This window comes from Talpa occidentalis, unplaced genomic scaffold (assembly GCF_014898055.3).
Source record: "Talpa occidentalis isolate TD23 unplaced genomic scaffold, MPIMG_talOcc4v2.1 talOcc4.16, whole genome shotgun sequence".
Classification (NCBI taxonomy): Eukaryota; Metazoa; Chordata; class Mammalia; order Eulipotyphla; family Talpidae; genus Talpa; species Talpa occidentalis.
This window is the reverse complement of record NW_023601653.1, coordinates 12,774,339-12,791,990: the sequence shown is the minus strand read 5'-3', so window position 1 is coordinate 12,791,990 and position 17,652 is coordinate 12,774,339. Positions and strand designations below refer to the sequence as shown.

Below are 17,652 nucleotides of genomic sequence, written 5' to 3'. Positions count from 1 at the left end.
CAATTACACTGCAATGATATTTAGGTTGTTTTAAATTTTGGTTCATTATCAATAATGCCATTGTAAACCTTACATGTGTCTTTCAGTGAATACATATTGCCACACTCCCACTCTCCTTTAGCCGCTCCCCCCCCTCCCCACACATACACTGGGTACATATCTCAGTACAGAATTGGTGGGCCATAGTTTACAAATGTGTTCAATACTAGCAGGTGTTACCAAATAGATTGGGCCTACCTCATTTTTTTCTCTTTCACATATTTTAATTACCAACTGAAAAAGTATAAAGTTTCTCTGACAAGTTTACTGTCAATAAGAATCTTAGAATAATTATTTGTCTGAATGGCAAAAGGTACAACTTTTTAGTTGGTCTTACATCATCCCTTTTCATCTTGCATTTTATAATCTTGTTACTTTCATATATCTATGTATGGATGAATATGCATGTTTTAAAATGTGATGAACACAATAATTAGTAAAGTTTTCCTAACTAACCTTCTGACAGACTCTTCTTATTCTCTCTGTAGAACAGACAAGCTTAAGAATAGTATTTTCTGATAGGCTCACATGTACATTTGTTGTAGTTAACAGGATGGGTACTGGTTCTTTGCTTAGCAAATCACTATTTGTAAGTGATATAAACCCATGCATATTAGTGCAATTACACAATTAATATTATATAAGCTGACAGAACATGAATGTGAAGAGCTGTTATTGCTCATAGCAATAACTAAAGGTAAGTTTCTAAACAAAAAATAACACTTAAATTAGGCATGTGACAGTTAAATAACACTAAGCCATAAACCTGTAAAATTCTAGATGTATTCAATTAATACTGCTTAGTAAATGTTTTCATTGTAGAAAACTTATATATAGTTTGTGTAAAATGGAGGTTCCACACTAATGCATACATTATGAAACTAATAATACAGACTGAATCAAAAAGCACTGAAGAGTAGATAGCGTCACTTCAAGAATAGCAAAATGACAACTTTGACACAATTTGACTATAATTATAACAAATGTCTCTTCTTCCCAACTCTGTGGTCCTAAGTATAATTCTTAGATTATGGGTGTAGAACTAGCCAGATATGAGATTATGAATTATACTTACTTTATTTTTGGTAGTTTGTTGCTAAATTTATTGCCTCATTTCAGTTAGAGTGCTTTTTAGAATATTAAGTATCCCTACCATATGGTATTTAAATGTAATTGTCCCACTTAATTAATTAGAAGGTACCATAAATTTGGGTATTGGCATGTTGGGGATATCCTGGATATTCTCAAGGGTCTTTAAAATTGACCATTAGGAGAGAAAGATGCATATTAGTGCAATTACACAATTAATATTATATAAGCTGACAGAACATGAATGTGAACATGAATTTTCCTGGGTAATATTCTGTTCTTTTTGTTTGTTTGTTCTCTACTTCTAATTGGCAACTCATTGTCTGTTAGGGAGTTCATTGTAGAAGGAAATTTCTGCTACCAAATGTTTTTGACAACACAGACAAAAGAAGGAATGGATGACATTAAATGACACATCTGTATCCATTTCACCCTCTCTAACTGCTAAAGTAAAAAACACAAATCACCATCTCTCTAAAAGACATGGCTGGATCACATGATTCACTGCATTGATTGATTAAAGATGAAAACAAGAACAAAAGTATTCCAAGATGTAATTGTAAAAAGAACACACTTCACAATGTTGTCAGATGCAAGAAAGGGACCTGCAATATTTTTTGATAAGAAACATATCTTTCACTCAGTCTGTGACAGCAAAATGAAGACTTTCCCTTCTCATTTCTAAATAATCAATCACCAACTTACTCATGTTGGTATGGATGATTCAAGGGAAAAACATGATACATTTGCTTAGGAAGTGGACATATGGTTAGGTAGAAAAGAAAAAATTACAAAATAATTGAGTGCCAAAATATCTGGTTTTAAATGAGAAGAATGAAAGCACAATGTAGGAATTTTAAGGACAAAGCTTGAGAGTGGATATGGTAAAGTGGTGAATAAATACACCCTATCAATTTGTGGCTTAAACATGGAGAAAGTTACACAAAAATTCTACAGAGTAGAGGCATAAATTTGGCATGATAGCATAAATTAAGAATTTTTTAAAGGGTACTTTCAGTATATGTTATTGTTTGAAATATAGTCAAAACATTATTTGACTAATTCTGCTTTTGTTTTTAATACTTGAGGCTGTCAGTATTAATGTACGATTGTATTAATGATAATATAAGTGGATTACTAGAAGTTTCACTGACTTGAGAGTAAGATGAGTGAAAATGAGAAAAACTGCATATGCTTACTACTTTACACTTCAATAATTAACGAGTCAAAAGTTGAGTAAACAATGAAAGGTTGTGTGCATGGAGTGGGGGGAAAGGAAGTATCTGTTTCAAACACAATGCTTATAAACCAACTATACCATACCAAAAAATGAGGGGGGGGGAGAGAGAGAGAGAGAGAGAGACTCTGCTGGGCGGTAGAAGGATGCCCTATCCAAGGTTTGTTCCTGTCTTGTTCCCCGAGAGGCCTGGTTAGGCTGTGGCAACTGTGACCCTGAACTGGAATAAGCAGGTTAGAAAATGAATTAATGAAAACAAATTAATGTTTATTACTACAAGTGTTTTATTTATTTAGATGTTTGGTGATGTTTTTGTGACCAAATAGGCTTGTGATAAAGTTCGTTTTCTTACTTGTCATTTTGCTTAAATTTGTACTTTCCAAGAATCTATCCATGACATTATGTGAGGACCTACTACACAAGTTTATCATTCAGAAGTGAGAAACAACTTGAGGCCACCCTAGAGAATTAACATCACACTGAAATTAACAGACAAGGAGATTTTTGAAGGATAGTAGTTGTGGGAATTTTTGTCATATTTAAAAATGAACCTCAAAATTAAACTCTCAACTGCAAAAAAAAAAAAAAAATACCATATGGTAGTTTTCAAACAGATCAGATGCAATAATTTCATCTTCAAGGAAGCAGAGTGAAAGGATTATAACAATCCTTTATGTTATACGTTAACACACAAATGTTAACACATATAAGTTAACACATATACCAGTAATACTACCCAGGAAATATTAGCATTTGCTATTTCCAAGAAAAAATTTATTATAATTTGCAACTTAAAATTTGACAATATGCTATAAGTGAGGGAAATTACTCTTTTTTGGTTACAGAAATGGACTTTCAAAATAAATCTGAAAAATGTTTATGGGTATGATTCTCATGAAATTCGCTTACTGTAACCACATGAGGGTGTCATGAAGCAAGCTTAAGTGATTAGAGTTACCGACATGGTAATACACAACAAGGAGCACTGGTTTTGTATTTCATCTACAAGGGCACAGAAGAGAGAACAAAGAATTGAATACTGGAGTGCTGGTACCAGTACACAATCTTATAAAATTTCAGGAATTTCTTTCATCACTTCATAACTTTTACTCTGTTAAAATCTTTCATTAACATACTATTTTCATTACACAAAATTAAAAAAGGTCTCCTAGTGTGATCAGCAAGTTTTGGTGTAATTTTTGAATAGTTCTTATAAGACACAGAATCCTTCTGTTCCATTTGCTGCAGGTATGTTAGCCAAACTGAACTCTATTTTATTCTGAAAGCCCTCGTTAGAACTAGGCAATAACTCATCTTGATTCAAAATGTTACAAGAAATTGGTAGGGATTTCAGAAGACAAGTAGTGAACTTCCTGGAATTATTTAATCATTTGTAATGAATAATACAAATCCCTGATTTCACTTTGTACCTGGAATTATTTAGGCATGGTTTATTTGCTCCTAAGTGGGGATTAACCTCCAGAGGAATGCTTCATTGGCCTACTTTCATAATGTTCTTATTCCCCCTCTTCCTCTGTTTTCCATAAGTACTCTTTTTAAATAAGTCACCTATTTTGTTATTGCAGTTGGGAGAGGATAGTAGGAGAACAAATCATCTTAATTATGGTTCTTAAAGACTTTCAAATGTACATGAACAAAGCTAATATGGAAAGAACTTAGCACTCGGTACACAGAAAATATTTGATAAACATTCTTTTTGCTCTTGTGATATTTCTCAAAATCCATACTGTTGGCTTAGAGAATAGCTGTAGGTAATTTAGTGTTCCCTTATTCAGTGATTTAGTTACATTTCTAAAAAAAATTATGTACTATATTCCATTCCTTCTCCCATTCTTTTAAAAATGATGACAACTAGAACATGACAGCTACTAATATCCCATGTTTTATAGACAGAGTGAATGGCACATTACATGCCTCATTATTTTAGTCTTAAACTAAGAATTCCTTGGTATCTGCATGCCAATTTTCCTTCACCATAAATTTTTATCTAATATTTTAAAGGTTATTGCTGGGAGGAAGAGGAAAGGGATTTATATCTGACATCCTTTGTAGTTACAGTGAGTACTAGGTCTTCTATTTCTTTGTATCCCCCAAAGTACTAAATGTTGGCTATACTAAACGTGTTTAATAAATACTTGTTGATCTGACTTGTTCTTACAGAACAGTACTGTTTCTAATATACAAGAACATCTGTTATTTGGCACTGACTGGGAATGAGATGTTCTGTATTAGTGAGTTTTTAAAATAATAAATTTAACCCATTAAATACTCAAATACCATTTTTACCTTCTTTTGGAGGTAGGGGATAATAAATCTTTCTAAATGAGTATATACTTATTGACCTCTCAAATATAATAAATTTTAACATACATTTGATGATGCAGGGTCACAATTATGAACACTAATATTTGCTTTGTCCTGTGCATATGCATATACACACGTACACAGTTATATGTGTGTGTGTGTGTGTGTGTGTGTGTGTGTGTATATATATATATATATATATATATAATATATATATGTATTTGAATAGGATAGATAAGATAAAGGACCATAAAGGTAAAAATGTAGAACATGAGATTGACGGTTAGGTTATTTACTTAGGAATTTCTTTTCTTAAACACATTTCTTGTTGGATGCTTTTTTGAGTCACAGCACCTCTTTTATAAAGATGTGGTGACAGATGTAATTAAGTCCTTCACCACTCACTCACTGAGTACTGACCAAAGGGGCACTCTTCTAGGTACTCTGGTGATTATAAGGTAGAAAAGCAAGGTCAACCCTCTAATACCTTATTAGTGGAAAGGCTAGAACAGTCATTCTAGAATAATCTTCCTTGGCCTCTAGAACTTTTCTTCCTCATCTGCAAACTGAGCTAATGAAATATGAAGAAGGTACTTGATATTTTCATTTCAAGAACTGGTAATGTTCTAGCAAAGAATCTTTCAAAAATTATAAATTTTTTACAAGCAATGACAACACATCTGTAAATATGATTCTAATTCTATAAATTTATTAACTCTACATATGCTTGATTTTGATCAGAATACAAAGATAATATGAATATTTGTTTTCTCATTAATATGAAAAGACTAAAATGTCTTAAAGATTCTAACACTTAGGTGGTGTTTTTGGTTGTTCCAATGATGGGGCATTACTGGCGTTTAGTGGATGAGAACCAGGATGCCAGCAGACATGCTATATGACTTTTGAATGTCAGAGTGAAGGTTAACAGTCTTTGTTAGTACTCCATCCCATGGCATAAGAGTGAATTATTTTGATACTATGTATATAAAAATTGTCTCATTTTTCAAGAATATTATTTTTCCTAATTTTTTCAACCTGGCATTCTATAATTTATTTTGTCATGTTATTTCTACTTTGGCTAACATTATTTCCCTAAACAAATTTAATTTTTTCCTGTTATTACTGACATGAGCTTTTAATCTAATAACTATAGTTTTGCTCAGGGCTATGACACTGCAGAACTCCAGATGGCACTATTTACATTGTCCTCTATGAAAACCATAACCCTGAAAATGTGAGACTTGGCAGCCTTGCCTATGCCTTACACTTACTCTTACTTACTTTTCTGATACTCTATTCACTGTCAAGAGGGACAAGGACTACCTCACTATTTCTCTTATGTTGTGTCTGAACATATATTCACTGCACTATTATTCTTTAAAGACTTGTTTTCTTTTTATAGAAATGTGTGATAAACTTAATGTACTATAATTTTTTGTAATTACATATTTTGATGGGTTAATTCATATGAGTTTCACTTAAGATTTATAGAAGGCATTATAAAATGTTTTAGAAAGGAGTTACTGGGACTGGTAAAGAACAGCTGACTAAAACGAGAACTTAGATGGAATACTGATAAAATTTAATCTACTATCTTTTTACATTTCATATTATGAGACACTTGCTCCTGGGTTTATAGTTTGAATTCATAGTTACATTGTAGACTGCAATTACTTAGCCTTTCCATGCCTAATATTCCCATCCAATAAAGTGAGGCTAAAAATAATACCTATCTCAGAGTTGTAAAATGAAATGAATTTATATAGATAAGATACTCAAAATAGTGATTAGCATACAGTAAAACCTGTTTTTAATTCTTTTGGGTATATCGCTAGGAGTGAAATTGCTGGGTCACATGTTTAACTTTAAAGGAGATGTCAATTTTTTTTAGAGGCTACAGGATTTTACATTCCCCCTACTCAAGTATAAGGGTTTCAATTTTCCACATTCTTGTCACCACTTACTATTTTCTGTTTTTGTTTATAGCTACCCCAGTGAGTGTGAAGTGGAATTTCATTGTGGTATTGATTTATATTTCCTAATGACTAATGATATTCAACATCTTTTCATGTGCTTGCTATTTTTTTGCACATCTTTGAAGAAATATTGAAATTCTTTGTCCATTTTATACTAGTTTGTCTTTTTACTGTTGTATTATAAGTTTTTAAAATATATATATGGATAGGAGACCTTTGTCAGACTTATGGTTTATAAATACTTTGTGTCATTCTGTTAGTATCTTTTCACTCTCTTGACAGTGTCCTCTGGAGCCCAAAAGTTTTAAATTTTGATAAAGTTTTCTAATTTATGTATTTGTTATATGTACCTTTGGCATCACATCTAAGAAACCACTGGCAAATTCAAGGTCATGAAGGCCCCCATGTTTTCTTCTAAGAGTTTTCTAGTTTAAGTAGATGTTCTGAGAATTTTTGCTTCTATGTTTGTTTGTAAGGGCTGTTGGTCTGTGGTTTCCTGTGAAGTCTTTGCCTGGCTTTGGTATCAGGGTAACGTTGACCTCTTAGAATGAGTTACAAAGTGTTCCCTTCTTTTCTACTTTTTGGATGCAGTTGACAGATTGGTGTCAATTCTTTAAAGGTTTGGCAGATTTACTAGTGAAGCATCTTGTTCTGGAGTTTTTGTTGGTAAGTTTTAGATTACTGGTTCAACCTCTTTGTTTATTTAGATTTCCTACTTTTTAAATTTAAGACATACAATGTGATGATTTGGATGTCCTATTTTTTCTTGGGTTTTGACCATTTTTTGTGTTTCTGGGAATTTATTCATTTCATCTAGGTTACCTAATTTGCTGGTATATAATTGTTTATAGTATTTTCTATAATCCTTTTTCATTTCTGTATGGTTGGTAGTAATGTCCCAACATTTTCTGATTTTACTAATTGAAGCATCCTTTCTTTTTGCTTGTTTAGCTATAGGTTTGTCAATTTTGCTATAGTGTTTCAAAGAATCAATTATTGGTATCATTTATTCTACTGTTTTCCATTCTCTATTTGGATTACCTCTGCACTAATCTTTATTATTTCCTTCATTCTGTTAGCTTTGTGTTTCCTTTGTTTTTTTTCTGGCTCCTACAGTTATAAACTGTAAGTCAAAGTAAAGTCAGTAAGTCAAAGTAAACTAAGTAAAAAATTGTGTCACCTGTATGATATGATACCTGTATCATACCAATTAGCATTAGATTGGCCTAAACAAGTGAGATGGCTAAGATCAACAGAGTGGGAAAATGTCCTCCTTCCAAGGAGTGGAGAAGGAAGAGTATTTGCCAAATGATAACACCATCAACCACAGTCTAGCAAAGTAAGACAACTAAAGGCAACATGGTGAGTTTTTTTAAGAGTTAAATTTATTTAAATGAAAGGGCTTACTTTCTCCTTTTAAGAATAACAATGTTCTTTCTTTTTATAAAATGATGGTAATAACTAACAGAAAGCAGTAGACTTAAAATTCTTATTACTTGACAAAATTAAAAACTGGCACCCCCCCTGTCAATCCCCAAAATTGTAGGACAATTTTACTCATCTACACAAATCCCAAAGTCTACCACAAGGAAAAAAAATCATAGAGCACTAAACATCATCCCAGAGGTCTCTAGTTAAGTACTAATCAGAGGCTAATCCTTGGCTATCATCACTATCAAGTTTCATTATTTGAAACCTTTATGATTAGGAAAGCCCACGTATTAGATAACTAAAATGTCATTATTTCTAGTGATCGAATCTAACTTTCACCTTAAAAAACAGCTTGCTCTTTAGGTCTTTATATGAACTTGGCTTTGTAACATCTGGGGTCCTTGGAATTGGTATGTCATACAAAAGTTTCATTAAAATTTTAAAAGGTAGTACATAAAGAATAATAATACATTTAAAAATTTTAAGTGTATACAAATGTTTATAAATATTAATGATTTTGACATAACCTTATCAAACATTATAACTAAATAGCAGAAGTGTTAAAGGAAATGAAGCAGTTGGCACTGCTCTAACGACCAGTTCCCTTGTCATACTCCTTACGTCTTAGCTTATTTCCATCTTCTACTCTTGCTCTTCATCTTGTTCTTTGTGTTACTGCCAGCTTTATACACTATTAAAATGTTACAGATACCTTCTCCATTTCAAACTAGGGGCTAGGGTGGGAGACTATAATATTGAAATGTTTATATCTAAAAAAAAAAATTAGAGACCTGAATTTGTCAAAACACTGTATTTCCCTTTAGGAAATGAGACTTGTAGTTCATTATTGAACACTAACTTATCAGACAGGAAGTGTGAAATGACTTTGAAATATAGCAATCACCTTTTACTGTCCTATTAATTGTGCCCAATATTGGAGGATTTGAATTAAGACATATTTAGATCTCATTAATGTACAAATCTAAAATAAGAGGCAGAGAGGCGGGGCCTCCCTGGAGCGCAGCGGTTGAGCACTGGGTTGCGAAGCTGCCCGCAGCCTCTGCAGTGCGGGTTCAATTCCCAGCTGCTCCCCGGCCACTGGGGAGGGTCCCACATGGCGCGCAGACTTCTCCTGCCACCAGCTGCTTCCCTCAGCAGTGTACTTCGGTCCTTCTGCCTGCTCTGCTCCCTGCTCTGGCTCTGGTGAATTCTCTCACCCTCCTGCGCTTCTGACTGTACCCTGTGCTTACATAAACAAATAAATAAATCTTTAAAAAAATATATTAAAAAAAAAGAGGCAGAGAGGGACCCATGTGTCAGCAAGGGAAGCTTACATTAAATGGGATGAGAACTCAATTCACCTGCTTTGAGAAACACTTACAGAAAGTAGTATGCATCTTTTACAACATTTTGTGGTGTTTATATAGTAGTTATATTTTCTCCAATTTTTAGAATGCAATACTGATTAAAATTAGATGAAAATTCAAACATGTGTTTGTAACATAACCAACATACCTGCAGGTATGATCATCACTAACACTTGCAATTTCTTGGCCTTCTTTGGGCTCAAACACCAAACCATTAATGAAATCTGAATGGCCTTCTAAAACCTGACATAAAAGGAAAAGTTAGTAAGAACCCAAGGAAAAAATCTACAATATCCCTATCTAATATTTTTACTTCACTGCCTTAAAAGCTTTTACTGCACACTTTTCTATAAATGTCTAAAGCAATCTGCTATTTTTAATGCGTGATTTATACACCTACTTTTCTGGAAGGTTTATCTTGGATAGAAGCTGATCATTCAACACACTGCTATTAGCTTGATCTTTCTTTTCTAGTATTTATTTCTTATAAAAACACATGCTTTTTTACTGTACCTGTCCTTATATCACCTCCTTCCTCACTTGTTACAAAAAGCTTAAATAAAAATTAAACCTAGAAGAACTGTCTAGGGGCACTGAAACACAGGTATCCCTCAACTTTTTAAAAAAAAATTTTTTTATTTTATATATTTTTTACATCATTTTTCATTTTTGCACAATGTATGCATTTTCGTCATGGTTATAGTCCCCATACAATTCCCACCCCCTTGTTTTCATCCTATTCCCCGCCCCCCCCCACCCCAGTATTGAGTCTCTGGTTATAGTTGCTTGTTGATTTTGATTTTTACTTTATTATAATTAGTCTTTTTCCTGGTTCCTTATTTAGGTTTTCTAAAGGGATTATGCTCAGTGAAATAAGCCAGAAAGAAAAAGAAAAATACTGGATGGTCTCACTCGTAGCAGGAATTTAGAAAAACCCTCAACTTTTTAACTCATACCTGCACACTCGCCAGTATGTAATGAATACTGAGTATGGACTTCACCTTCTAAAGTTTTTATTCACTTGCTCAATGTGACTAGACCCAGTGGTCTGGTGCTGTGTCTGTGTTCTTAGCCACTTTGTAATCATGCCTTTCACTTCGCTGTACTGATCATGTGCTCTGAAGTTTAACTCTTTCCCTGTATGTGTTCATGTCTCTTATAGTTCTAATATACCCAACTGTGAATTTCTAATGCCCTTCACTTGCTGTGTTTACCTACTGTTTTAACAAATGATACCAGATTTAAAATCTGCAATTCTTACAAAGAACCTGGTCACTATAGCCCAAAATGGTGCAATTGAGGCTCTAAATCACATGAAGATGACAGTGAAAAGTCATAGCAAATCAGGATAAATTCAATTACACAAGCAAAAAATATTTTAAAATAAAAATTTGTAAGTAAACTTGTCAAACATACCTTGTATTCATTTTTATCCTGAAGATCTGAAGTAAATAATCTAATTTTCATATCAGCTGCTGAAGTACAAAATCTAGAAGCAAAAAGCAAACAAAAAAATACTACTCATTTTTAGATTCTGTAAATAAAAGTTCTCCCTCCCCTCAGTCAAAAAGCTGTAATATTCTTTTGGGGATGGGAAAGGAAATGTGTTCTGTTGTAAAAAATATTGTATGGTCATCTTTTTTTTTTTTTCCCCAAAAGACACAAGAACTAGTATATTTTACATTTGTCTTTTCAACAATAAAAGGGTAAAATTTTATTACAAGTCACAACATAAATTTAATTTTCAACTTTTTCTTGAAAGTAGAAAACGATGGATTCTAAAAAGCATGTTCAGTTTAGTGAGGTTAATAATAGATATTATCAATATTTTATACATCTACTTGAGTCTTTACCTTCTCTAGTCATCTATAGGCCTTTTTATTTTTTTTCTATTCCTGTAAATAAAGTTAGAAGAAAGAAGATAATCTTGTTACACCTATAAAAGCTGGAATACATCTACTAGAAGCTGGGGCATTGTTTGTATTAACATTTAAGACACCTTGATGTAATTTTATGTAACTATTGAAAAGTAGTTCAATGTTTGTATTAAAAAAATCTAAGCAATACATTATTTTTAACCTAAAATAAAAATATATAATTTATCTGAAAGTAACAAAATTGTACTGTCAGCTTACTGTAAAAATACTGCGTTTAAAACTAATGGCAGGTTAATGTTTTGAATTTATTATTTATATTTATATAGTTCCAGAAATGACTGAGGTAACTTATCAAAATGCAACAACAAAAAATATAAAATAATACAGCATTTTCATTAGAGGACAGGAAAAAAGATGCCAAGCAAAACCAGAGGAAGAAAACAACTTCTACAGCTTTCAAAATCTGCTGGCAACTACAGAGAGTCTGACTTTGTTTAGCTCCAGATTCTTTGAACACTTCATTTTAATATAAGAGGATATTAACAACAAACTAGATATTGAAAATGACATATGTCTGTTGACAAGAGTTGTGTAGATCATTCGAAATTCAGTTAGCTAATATTTGTAAAAGCATCTAAAAGCAAACACAGAATTCATAACAATATCGTAGGCAAAGATTCCTTAGGAAACAGAAATGTCATCGTAGTATCATTGGAACAGCTAAAGTTAGAGCCTGATAATAAAAAAATGGAGAATAGGTTATTTATTAAATTTTGGTGGGTATACAAAATGGTAGAACCACCATGGAAATTTGTACTCTCATTTTAAGAGAGTACATTAAGTAAAACAAAAATTACATGCTGTATAATTCCATGTACCTAAAGTTCTACAATAGGCAAAACTAATTTCTGGTAATAGAAATTGAACTAATGACTGCTTCTATAGGGGATGAAGCACAGTGGCTGACTGGGAAGATGCACAAAGAATTGCTTAGGGTGGCAGAAATGTTATGCAGTACCGGTGTGCAGGTTATACGAATGTACGCATTTGTCAACACAAATCAAACTGTTTTCTTAAGAGATAAGAATTTCATAGTATGAAAAATTATCCCTTAAGTAAAAAAAAAGAAAAAGCAAACATTCTTTCAAATGATTTCATAAAAGTTGAAGTCCAAGGAGCAGAACTACAATTTTATGTACTGTTAAACATGAAGAAATGAAATTGGCCTATCCATGGGACAGTAAGGTATATTAACGACTCAAGCAAATACATTTTAATAGAATGATACTTTCAAAAAGTGGTAAATTCAATGAATCTATGAGGACTTCAAATGATTCAGGCAAATCTCAGGTAAAGAACTTTGTAGTTAGGCTCAAACACACAGTTAAGGTATCTGCTATAGTTGCATATTTAACTGACAAATCCAGACAATAAACCTAAATTATAAAATAGTAACCAATGTTAAAATATCTACTCTCTGGATTTGGGGGTAAAAATGGAAATGGAGGAAAAACATCACTATGATCAAAGGCTTCAGATTAATATAAAACACATAAGCAAATCCAGCATTTAACAATTTTAAGCTTACTTGATTACTGGAGGCAATGAATCCAGTCTAGTCTCTGGGCTCCAAGCTATACCATCGACCCTGACTCCATGATGAAACGTTCGTAGTGTTTTATACTGAATTCCATCAATGTCTGCTTCTTCCTCCTAAGCATAGAAAGATGATGTTTTAGTAACTTATTAGAACAAACAATGTAATATTCTGTAAGCCATGTGTATTCTTTCAAGAAGGCCAAAAGCAGAACAAAAACAAAAATATTCAAAAGCTGTCCAAGTCTCAAAAAATCTTTTTTTTTTTTAAAGATTTATTTATTTATTCATTTATATAAGCACTGGGTACAGTCAGAAGCGCGGGAGGGTGAGAGAATTCACCAGAGCCAGAGTAGGGAATGGAACAGGCAGACTGACGAAATGCACTGCTGAGGGGAGCAGCGGGCGCGGCAGGAGAGGTCTGTTGCGCAGTGTGGGACCCTCGCTGGCGGGCAGGGATTGAACCGGTGCTGCAGAGGCTGCAGGCATCTTTGCAACCCAGAGCTCTACTGCTGTGCCACCAGGGGAGGCCCTCAAAAAATAATTCTTTAAGGAAACTAAAAGCCAACAGTAAACATGCTCTATGTTATCTTAGGAGACACTTTATTTCAAATAGAAACATATTTCACAACAAAACCAATGAAAATGAATATTCTAAGAATCAGAATATTTTAATGAATCAACAAACACAGTTTATCAACTGACAATATAAAAAAATAAACTGAACTTGAAGTTTTGATTTTGTACAAGACACTTGAGACCTCAGTTATGAGTACTGATGATTTTCACATAGTATTAAATACAGCATAACACATGTATAAGATGTTATAAATTGTTCATTGATACCATTACAGCTTATGAATAATGAATATGGAAGTAACAATCCGGTTAATTTAGTTTTTTTGATATTTGATTCTGGGTAAGATGCTTAATAAAGTGAGCTTATTTACCTAGTCCACTATCACTAAAATGATTTCATTTTATCCTTGTGGGAAGATGAGAAAAACAAATGAAAAGGTCATCTATGTCTGGCAATATGAATAATAGCCTAAAAAGTTCTTTCACTACAAAAATAAAGCAAAAAATTTAAACCCAGATAAGCAACTCAGCACTGAGGCAAGCAGCTATCGGAAGGGCATTTGTGCATACCCAATAACTAACAGTTTAAGTTGGCAAGAGACAGAAGGTAAAACTTAGTGCCTGTATAAGGAAGGATGTCAGAAACCTCTGTATAGAACCAGGATCATAAAGGGGCAGAAAAAAAAAACCAATACCCCCAAACTAAAACTTCCTGGCAAAACACCTTCATGGGTGAAGACCACAAAACAGAAGTCACTTTTGGAAAACTTCAACCTTTAGTTGGTCCTAATATAAGTTTGGGGCTTGAATACACTTTGACTTTATCTTCCAGAAAAAGACAACTTATTTCAAAATGGTTGTACACTGGTAGTGGCTATATGCACTTGACAAAGGCAAATTCTGTTTAGATGAACAACTACTATCCAGGTCTCAAAAAGTTCCCACAGATATTGTTTAATCAAGTATGATCTTGCATTCACTCCTACATATGAAAAAAAGTATCAAACAGAAGAATCAAACCTGCAATGACATCAGATAAACAAAACTATATACAAAAGGTATATTTTTGAGAAGTAACAAATAGAAAAATATGAGTAAACAACAAGTGAGTACCAAAATTAATCACGAGGCAGATTTTGAAAAAAGAACAAAACTTTTAGGTGAGGATAGCATTAACAGGAAAAAACAACTAGTACTTAGAGCAGCTGGAAGGCAGATTCAAAAAAATGACCCAGAAAGTAACAGAGAGAAGACAAAAGGAAATGTTAAGAGGTCTTCAGTGACAGATTCCACCATATGTCTAATTTGGGTTGGCAAGGAACAAACAGAGAATGGGGAAAGAGCCAACATTTGAAGAGACAGTGGTAAAGGAGGGCTTCAAAGAGATTGTTAAAGTTCCATTTCTGAAGATAGGTAATAGGTATACAAGGAATTATTTTATTATTACTATTTATTATGTAGTCAAAATACTTATTTTAAAATATATTTTATAAGCTTGAAATACGGTGATTTTTTTACAATAAACCATCATTTTGTTATTTAAATCAATACTATAGCTGGGTCCAGAGAATAAAGCAAAATTTTTCATGACAAATTTGCTCAAGGAATCTTCTTTATTGAGTAGTTTTTTTAATAAAAATCTGTAGGACTACAAAATATTGTGAGGGATATAGTCCAGAGAAGATGAAACTTGATATTTAATAGAATATATGTGTCTATATAAGTAGGAATGATTGGAAGGCTGTTTTAAGAATTCTAGTCACTTGGACAATAAATGCAAAGGTTTATAACGTGTACTTAAGTTGAATTCCAGCACATATGTTGATTTTTCTAGGTTAGCCTTTGGGATCCTAGCAGTCATTTCAGACATATTACACTTATCTTTCCCTATATAATTCAGATACCCCTTGAAAATACTTTTTAAATTTTAGGTGAATTTAAGAAGTAACAGTAAAATGGTTTTCCACAAATGAAAAAAAAAAGAAATAAAAATGCATTATAAAGGAAAAAAAATCTGTGAATTTTTATTACTTCCTAATTTGTGCATATACCTATATAGCTAGCAGTCAGATATGCCAAGGAAGCAATCACTAGGCAATTTAAAATTAAGTTTAGGAGCCTAATCACAGCTGATTTCATCTATTTTCCACACTTGACAAATCAACCTTCTAATTATAAAGTTTTTATCATCAAAATATGTTATTTTGCTACTTAACAATAGCATTGACAATTAAGTCTTGGACAATCTGTGATCCAAAGTATGTATTGGGTGGTTGTGGAGTTAAAGAAATCCCAGGTACTATATCGCCTGAGCTTTATGTATTACCAGTGAAACCTATTTTTCCCTGGCACCAATGTCTGTTATTGAGCCAACTAAAAGGCCAGGGTGTGTGTGGTATAGGCAGAGATGAATGCTATTTTGGGTTTATTTTGAGGTGTAGGCAATATTGTATAGGCAGGAAATTAAGATACTTTGGAAAACTTGCTCTAACACAAGTGATTATCCAAGGTTCCAGCATATTTGAGGTTGGGACAAAACCAGGTTGATGAAAGGGCTATTCTAAGTGTTTGAAACTGGCAGGCCCTCCCGCTACACCCGCCAAGAACAAATACAGAATTTCACTTAGATGAGACTATAAACTTTACCTAGTCCACTTCTTTCAACTAATGCTTAAATCTCTACTAGGCTATTTTGCACAACTCTTTCTCTAAACACTTTCAGTGTGAGGGAACTAGCTATTTACTGGGGGAGTGCATTCAATTTTGGGGTAGCTCTAATTATTAGAAGAGCTCTCCTCAACATTAAACCAACATCTGTTTCCATGTAAATTTTATTAATTGCTCAAAACTGTGCTCTCTGAAAGTACACAGAGTGAATAGAGTAGTAATGGCAAATATCTGCCCATAGCTGATTTCCTTAGGTGAACACACTCAAAGAAGCAGATTCAGCATCAGTCTTAAAATACCATAAGTCAACAGCTCTAATCAAAGAGAAATACAAATAACATAAAATCCATTTAACATTTTAAGTCTAAAACCCTCTTCACCATGACAGATTTAAATATTTTAATACCACTGTGAAATCTGTCTTCCAAAACATTCTCTTTTGAATCACAATATACCATTAAGAACTAAAGTAAATGTTACTGTCAATTTACAGAGGAGGCTATAGGGCTATGCTATCCAATATTGTAGCAACTAGCCACATGGGGCTATTAAGCACTTGAAATGTGGCTGATTTAACATGAGATATACATTTTATAATTGTAGACTATATAGATTTCAAAATGTTAGTATATAAAATATTTTGGATATGCTAGGTAAAATGTATTATGAAAATTTATTTTATCTGCATTTTATTTTTCATAATGTGGTTACTATACTATTTAAATTTATATTTATGGTTCACATCGTAATTCTACTGGACAACATTGAATTAGTTTCCTTTGGCACTTTAATCACTGTTTATGGTGAACATCCAGGTGACTAAAAACCCTAAGTCAAAATTTTCCTTTCTAGCTCTAGCAGTCCGTCATTTTATGACTTTACACACATCTTTATTCTTTATTCAATTTTAGCTTGTTCAACCCGACCCATTAATCCTATTAAATTTTAGCTTGTTCAACCTGGCCCGTTAATCCAATCTATTAAATGATATTTGGCTCAGCAGTCTGGCGTACAAGCACTCAATAAATGTTTGTTAAATGAAGCCTCTCACCTAAAGCATTAAATATCCTTGGTTTCACATTCTATATAAGAATGTGCTTACCCAAATTAAGTGCTCTCATCCAAGTCTCAGCAGAGACCTCAATTAATTATTGATGGCCTTTCGAATTGATTTAGAAACTTTCATACTCCCTTTGTCCTCTATATATATAATATATAATAATAGAAAGGTTAAATATTAAGTGGTCTGCACCTAATATTTGTCAGATACAGGACACCAATTAATAATAGTATTTAACTCCTATTTCTATCATATTAAAAACCATGAAATTCTGAAAAATGCTTTGTTGAAATTCAAATTCACTTTATTGACAGCATTTTACTAACAATCTTAGAATAAGGATTGCCTTTCTCATAGTAATGTGGAAATCTTTCCATTTAAGTTACCTTTATTTAGGTTCCTTTCA

The 17,652-nt window shown here is 32.9% G+C and overlaps 1 protein-coding gene across 2 annotated transcripts in view; it reads right to left on the bottom strand.

Annotated features, from left to right (window-relative positions):
* Positions 1–17,652, bottom strand: part of NUP37 (nucleoporin 37) — a 32,942-nt gene that overhangs the window by 10,801 nt on the left and 4,489 nt on the right. For both annotated transcript variants that reach the window (XM_037513772.2, XM_037513773.2), the window contains 3 exons: positions 12,933–13,057; positions 10,884–10,956; positions 9,616–9,710 (listed from right to left, as the gene is read on the bottom strand). In XM_037513772.2, the coding sequence (XP_037369669.1) occupies positions 9,616–9,710; positions 10,884–10,956; positions 12,933–13,057 (293 nt within the window). The remainder of the gene's footprint in view (positions 1–9,615; positions 9,711–10,883; positions 10,957–12,932; positions 13,058–17,652) is intronic.